Source organism: Alosa alosa, chromosome 3 (genome assembly GCF_017589495.1).
Source record: "Alosa alosa isolate M-15738 ecotype Scorff River chromosome 3, AALO_Geno_1.1, whole genome shotgun sequence".
NCBI classification, from domain to species: domain Eukaryota; kingdom Metazoa; phylum Chordata; class Actinopteri; order Clupeiformes; family Clupeidae; genus Alosa; species Alosa alosa.
Window position 1 is genome coordinate 25,139,176 of NC_063191.1, and position 7,005 is coordinate 25,146,180.

Below are 7,005 nucleotides of genomic sequence, written 5' to 3' on the forward strand. Positions count from 1 at the left end.
GACATTATCACAACATGTGCAGGCTTTACCTGGTCAATATTGCAATATGCGTTTGTTTTGTCTTTTAATTGTCTGCTATTTGACCACAAAGAGCATCACAGTCAGACAATTCTAGATGCATGACTGGGACACCCATATTTCAGAAGTATTGAAAATAATTGTCCCATCTGATAATGACAAATATCCAGTAGCTCACACACAATACATGCAGCACAGCATACATCAATACAGCACTGGACGTGAACATAGTGCCAATTCCCTCACACTCCCCTGAAATATATTGAAAAGTCATTCACACTTCAAGGAAATTTCTATTGCAATTGTTCCCTTAACCCATAACCCATATTTATCTCCACCATGCTGTTTAGTTTGAATGCCACCTACTTTAGAGGGCGCTCCTATTGTGTCCATTGTGCTAATTGCACATAGAAAGCAAGGAAGTGTAGCTGCCTTTCTCAGATCAGTAAGTGAAAGATGATTGGCTCTAGCCAATAGTAGGCTATCCCTGGGTATTTGTAAACATGATTCGAGAGTGCGTCCCGATCAATAACGCAATGGTGGGATAACTACGTAAGTATGAGCTTCACCTGCCCAGCCAAGCGTAGTGAGGTTTGGCACGTGCGACGTTCATTTGCCGGATATTCTTGTCAGTGGACTTCTATTTCACGACGCCAAGCTCCACAGACGCTACATGAAGCTACCGACATGGATCTCAACCAGAATGTAAAATATAAGATAGTGGTTGTCGGCGATAGCCTGTGTGGAAAAACTGCTTTACTTCACATATTTGCAAAAGACTGCTTTCCAGAGGTAGGCTATGTCAAGCTCTTTGACCTTCACGTAATGTTACACCTGTAATCCTGCATGTATGCGTGGGTTTCGGAGACATAAAATGCACCTTGAGGATATCTTTTGAAAAGTTCTTAAATTTAAATTCGCATTATTTCAGTGTCTGGCATAAAGATTGCTGCGGTGTTTCATCATTGTGTATCGATTTTGTTTCAGTATAAGTTACATTACAGTAATTTAGACAATAATGGCAGGCAGTACAATAATAAGATTATTAAATGATGTTGGAGTGAATGTTAGCCTACTTGGCCAATTCACGTGCTGTACACATTTTCTTCCATGTCCAGAGCTATGTTCCCACTGTATTTGAGAACTACACTGCCAGCTTTGAAATCGACGGACAACGAATTGAGCTCAGTCTTTGGGACACCTCAGGTAAAAAAAATGCATGCTCTTTCAATGGCGCAGTTCAAATCAGTTTAAATGACTGGAACCCTATCAACATCTCCCTCTGAAGTTGGGCACCCGGGTAGCTGGAAATCCTTAGTCTATAGACATAATGCCAACAACGACACGATGAAGGCATGTCCGTACATTGAGACAAGGATTACAATCAAGCCGTCAATCAAAACGGAGCTCACGTATGTATTTAAAGTAACGTTAACCCGGCCAGTTCATAGTCCAATGCCACCCCCTGTCGACATTAGTGAAACAATGGCTGCATAATATGTTTTGTTAATTTCAGAGATATGGCCTGCACAGGAGAGGTGTTAAGTTCCTTGTGCTATAGGTAGGGGATTTACCACAGTGGCCAAACAGCAACCATCCAAGCCTAATTAACATCAAAAACAAAAATGACCAACAAAACAGCCTTTGTGGGCAAAAAACATCACAAACAGAGAAGCCTTCCTGAGCATTTCACTGGGGTTATCAAGCAGGCACCCTCAGGACACCTCCAGAAGGCTCAACAGTGGTAAAGTAGTTTAACCCTAAATAACCCTAAACCTAAATCATTAAAATTATATTCAGTGCTTTTGAGGTAGATAGGACTATAGTTGAATAAATTAATTTAGTGAAAGCCGTATAGCCTAGAATTTATCAATTTAGACTTCGGAGAGGATATGTAGCCGTTTGACGTGTTCAGACATGCATGGATTAAAAAGAGAATTGAGCAGATTGCCATCTTTCTGTCTTTCTTTTATTTTTATTTTATTGTAGTCTGAAATCAATGTTTGCAGTGGTATTAGGATTCATAGAGAAAGTCTCTAGGTAGTTTTCAGAAGAAGTCCTTTAAAATTGCACAAAGATAAGTAGCACAGCATGCAGAAGTGCTTCGTCCTGTGGTCAGCCACTTAGCTGCACATCAGTTAAAGGAAAATTCCGGTATTTAGCACTTTGAGTCCCTTTTCTGGTTTGTTTTGGATGAATTAGAGTGGTGGACACCGAAATTTTGACGATTGGTCCTGTCTCGACCTTTCTGACTCGTTTTGAATCGCCTTTGACTACTCAGAGTGGCTGCCAACAGGCATACTGTAGGCTACTCAAACATGTCCTAAAACAACCCTTAACGTTTGTTTTCAAAACTGTGCAACTCACCGAGTGGTTAGTGGTGTTCGTTGATGTTCCAAAACAAGTAGCGTAGCGAAATACAGTTTCTGTCGTGTTTTATTTGCCATTTTGTAAAATCCCTTTGATTTCTGTTGGAAGACTCATTGCACGTTAATATTACTGCGCCACCGTCTATGCTTCAGGTTCAAATATTGAGCGGAAGTTTATACGCGGTTGTGAGGTGTCTGAATAAATAGTTCCACAATAGCAAATAAGACGGCTGGAAATCATACATTGCGCCGATATATTTGCTTTTAATAATCAACGAACACCACTAACCACTGAGTTGCACAGTTTTGAAAACGAACGTCAAGGGTTGTTTTAGGACATATTTGAGTAGCCTACAGTATGCCTGTTGGCAGCCACTCTGAGTAGTCAAAGGCAATTCGAAACGAGTCAGAAAAGTCGAGACTGGACCAATCGTCAAAATTTCGGTGTCCACCACTCTAGTTCATCCAAAACAAATCAGAAAAGGGACTCAAAGTGCTAAATACCGGAATTTTCCTTTAATTGGGCAGCACAGCATCCTCCACTAAACGCTCACAGCCACTGGCTCTACCTCCCATTAACTTTAATAATTTAAGTGGTGCAGGTGGCGACGCTTTGAACACTCAGCCAAATCCTGCTTTCTTATTGAGCCAAGGAGCAGTTAAGCAATAAATACCACAGAGGAATTAGTTTTACTAAAGTAAATAAATAAACCATATTTTTTCTAAAAGGCTGAATTTAACATCAGTGGTTTCTTTTTAAGAGCATTCCTTTTGATGTCTGCTTATACTGACCGTATTAGAGAAGTCACTATAGTTTCGGAATGCAGAGTTTGTGTTTTGTTAAGTAAAACTAAGATTACTATCTTTCCATTGCTTTGACTAAAGCCTTAAGTAGGATAATTCTGAGATCTGAGTGTTCTGATTCTGAGACCTGTATGACCTCACTTCAGCTCCCATGGAATGAGTGACTAAGAGAGTTTATGTGAGGGAAAAAGCCCAAAGACTTGAAGAATGCCTAAAATGATTATATAGGCAGTGAAATTATTCATTTATGTACACGCAGAGGTGCAGATGTGAGGAGTATTATTTAGTGTTCAAATGAAAATAGTAGACCATGAAGGGAATTTGGATATTATCAGTTTTGGATAGCTCTCAAGTGTCTAAACACCCTGCAAAGTCACATTCAAAACACACTCATTGCATGATATCCAAACAATGCTATTTTGTGTTTGCAGGATCAGCCTACTATGACAATGTCCGACCCCTCTCCTACCCGGACTCAGATGCAGTACTCATCTGTTTTGACATCAGTAAAGCAGAGACTCTGGACAGTGTCCTTAAGAAGGTAAGCATTCTCCAGATTTCCCTTGTTAAAATAAACAAGGGGAAGGCTGACAGAGACACAGTTTCACAGTGCAGTAATGGGCCTGCGGTTTATGGTGGAAATTTGGGCTTGTCTCCTAAAGCACTCAGTGAAGTGGCACAGAAGACAGAGACTGGTGGGCATGTTTTACTTCATGTCCCTATATTGTCTGCCTTGTGGTCTTAGATCTCAGTATAATTGATGTTAACGCAACAGCATTACGGCACCACATTATCTCTGTGAGCTTTACCTTAGGGTTATAAGGAGTCATAAACTAGCATGGCATTTATTCTTTACCACTTTAGGTGGATATAGGTTGCAAGTCTTCTTTAGTTCCGCAAATCCAAAACTAACTTTCTCCCACTCTCTCTAGTGGAAACCTGAGGTGACAGAATTTTGCCCCAACACCCAGATTTTTCTGGTTGGATGCAAGTCGGACCTTCGCACAGATCTGTCCACATTGTTAGAACTTTCACATCACAAACAGATACCAGTGTCATATGACCATGTGAGTATTATTTATTATGCATTATTTATTATTATTTCTATTATTTACACAGTATGTGAAATTGTAAATTGCTTTAACACAAACATTAAAGGTGCTCTAAGCGATGCTGGGTAACGTCACTTCTGTTGACTTTCAAACAAAACAGAGAGCTAGCTCGCTACTTCCTCCCCCTCCCTCCCGTGCTGCTCCCGTGCAATTGAAACTCTCCTAAACGCGCATCTCGTCTGTAATTTGTTTGTTATGCTTTTATGGGCTAGGTTTGCCCAGGTTGTTTTTGTTGCCGTTTTTGGAGCCTGGGCTGTCCACAGAGATCGCGTTTTTTTACAGTGTATTCAGGACACAGGCAGCTAGCGGTTGGTTAGGTGATGTTTGCAGTAAGTGACATAAAATGTTTTAGCCTAAAAAAACATGTGGCATCGCTTAGAGTACCTTTAACACAGCTCTTTGTCTCAGGGTTCAACCATGGCCAAGCAGATCTCGGCTCCCTACCTGGAGTGCTCGGCCCTGCAGTCTGAGAACAGCGTCAGAGACATTTTTCATGTGACCACTCTGGCCTGCGTCAACAAGGGCCACAAGAAAGTCAAACACCAAAAAGCCTCCAGGGCCACAAAGAGGATCTCCCACATGCCCGCACAGCCCGACTTGCCTGCTGTTCCAGCAGATTTACGCAAAAACAAAACAAGAAGCTGCACCATCATGTGAGGAGGTGGACCTAATGGGGTTCACAACAACCCTGACCAGTGGGCAAAGGAGGACGGTTTAGGAAGGATACTGGGATGTGCTAGTTGTGTCTAAAACTCTCCTGGGAGAGGCTCCAGACTTTAACACTTCGGCATCTCATCCAGGACTAGTTAATGACTAAAGATTTAAAGAAGCAACAGAGAAAAGGGTGCTTTGGATTGCAGAGCTCTGACAAGAAGACTAGACATCAGTTCTGAATTTAGTCTGTTTGTCAGTCATCATGTCCTTCTCCATAGAAAGTTAGTGACAAACCATCACTGTTTGAAGTCTTACTGTTTCAGTTTGTCTTACTGAAAGTGGGTGGCTCCTCTTTTTTAACCTTCCAGAACATTGTCATGAAATATCTGCCTTGCAGATCTTTCATCTTCATAATATTGAATACCAAAGAGAATCCTGGCTGGTTGTTGATATTCCTGAACCTCCTACAGTAGCTCGATACCTGATGTTTCGCTGTGGTTTGAAAAATGATATTGACTGTTCTGTTTGAAAGTTCTGTTTAGAGCATGTTGAGACTCCTCATACCAATAGTATTGTTCCAGATCTCAACTTCAGTGCCTAAGTAAAGGTGTGTGTGAGTTTTATGCTGAACAGAGGACGTTGTGTTTGAACACAAGATCCTTGAGTATACAGCTATGCAAAAGGAGATGGATTTGGATCGTCAAATTGTATGGCCTCTACATAGAATATCAGTCCTTTATCTTTTTGCCATCACCATGTCTTTCGTCATACCACTCTGCTATTATAGATCATCCTGGGGGGGTCAACTCATAACAGTACAGTGCTGCATGTTTGACAGAATCTGGTGACTGTAACTGAAATACCTGAAGCTGGCTATTGGATTGTTTTTACAATTATACTCTGACCTGGAACCTCTCCAAACTATTAATATGGCACCAACTTGGGGGCAATTCATGGGCCCTCATACCATTTTATTTCACTGCGTTTACATGACATGAGATGATAAAAAAAAAATGCATTTGGAATAGCAGTCACGAAAATCAGCTGTTAAACCTCAGCCCGTAGAATGTCTGTGCTTTGATTCTTTTTTTGAAGTATTTATTTATGTTATGTATTTTTTGACCAGTTTGTAATAAATTTCTGTTAAGAGCATTTTCAGAAGCTTCCCTTTTTTGTAGTCAACAAAAGCACAATTCAGGGTTATGAGTAGGATGCAAGTTGGTTGGTTGTTTTTAGTGTGCAACTGAATGTATTTGGAAGGAAGTCAACATATTTCAGTCCAAACAGGTAACAATAATGTGTATTGTTTTATTCACAATAAAAGTGTCATTGGTTATTGGTTTGATTATTCATTTGTGACAGTGTCATGGCATGCCTTTGTAAATATAATGTTGTAGATATAGTGGAAGTACTGTTACTATTTTAAGTTCAGTGCAAGTTCAGTTCAAGTTTCAATATTTTCTGTTTAAAATAGTGCAATAGTTATTCATATGTTAGTATAATATAGGGATGTACATCAATACTTATTTCCAGCTGGAGCCGAACAGAAATGTCTGTTTGAGAAGGCCACTGATCCTAGTTACACCCTCAACAGGACGGTCACCATGAAAAACATACAGTACATCATGCAAAAACATCAAGACCAGTTTTAAACGCTAATGTCCAGTGACTGTCAGACTCACTTACTGTGCTTCATGGACCATAAAATGGAAAATATTCCCCCCCAGCCTGCCAAACCTGACAGGGTGATGGATGATGGACTGAGCCCTGCTTTCCATACTGTCCTGTTTCCATCAGCTCAAATGTCTGCCTTCTAACCTTTGCAGCTCATTCAGATGTATTGAGATTTAGATCACCTGATTTGCTCCACGTTAACAAAAGATATCAGATTGCAATTTATCACAGCGCTTACCACACTTGACAAACTCCAAGTGCGTCACCTCTGGAAAAATAATGCACTGAGGGAGGTGCTCTTTCCCTGTGGCTCTTCTCCTGTCTGCCTTTCTCCCTCTTCCCCCCTTTCTCACTTTCTCTCCCTCCCTTTCTCT

At 40.7% G+C, this 7,005-nt stretch overlaps 1 protein-coding gene across 1 annotated transcript; it reads left to right on the plus strand.

Annotated features, from left to right (window-relative positions):
* The first annotated feature begins 387 nt into the window (after positions 1–387).
* Positions 388–6,115, plus strand: LOC125292638 (rho-related GTP-binding protein RhoE-like). The gene is made up of 5 exons (XM_048240038.1): positions 388–810; positions 1,137–1,224; positions 3,623–3,732; positions 4,124–4,258; positions 4,712–6,115. Exons 1-5 carry the CDS (start codon positions 577–579, stop codon positions 4,958–4,960), a joined length of 816 nt encoding a protein of 271 aa, XP_048095995.1. The 5' UTR covers positions 388–576; the 3' UTR covers positions 4,961–6,115.
* The last annotated feature ends 890 nt before the right edge of the window (positions 6,116–7,005 follow it).

Bases quoted from the DNA above. Each gene is read 5' to 3' on its own strand.
- LOC125292638 (XM_048240038.1), top strand. From the start codon at position 577: ATGAGCTTCACCTGCCCAGCCAAGCGTAGTGAGGTTTGGCACGTGCGA. The intron at 811-1,136 runs GTAGGCTATGTC...TTCCATGTCCAG, and splicing joins CAAAAGACTGCTTTCCAGAG to AGCTATGTTCCCACTGTATT. The intron at 1,225-3,622 runs GTAAAAAAAATG...TTGTGTTTGCAG, and splicing joins CAGTCTTTGGGACACCTCAG to GATCAGCCTACTATGACAAT.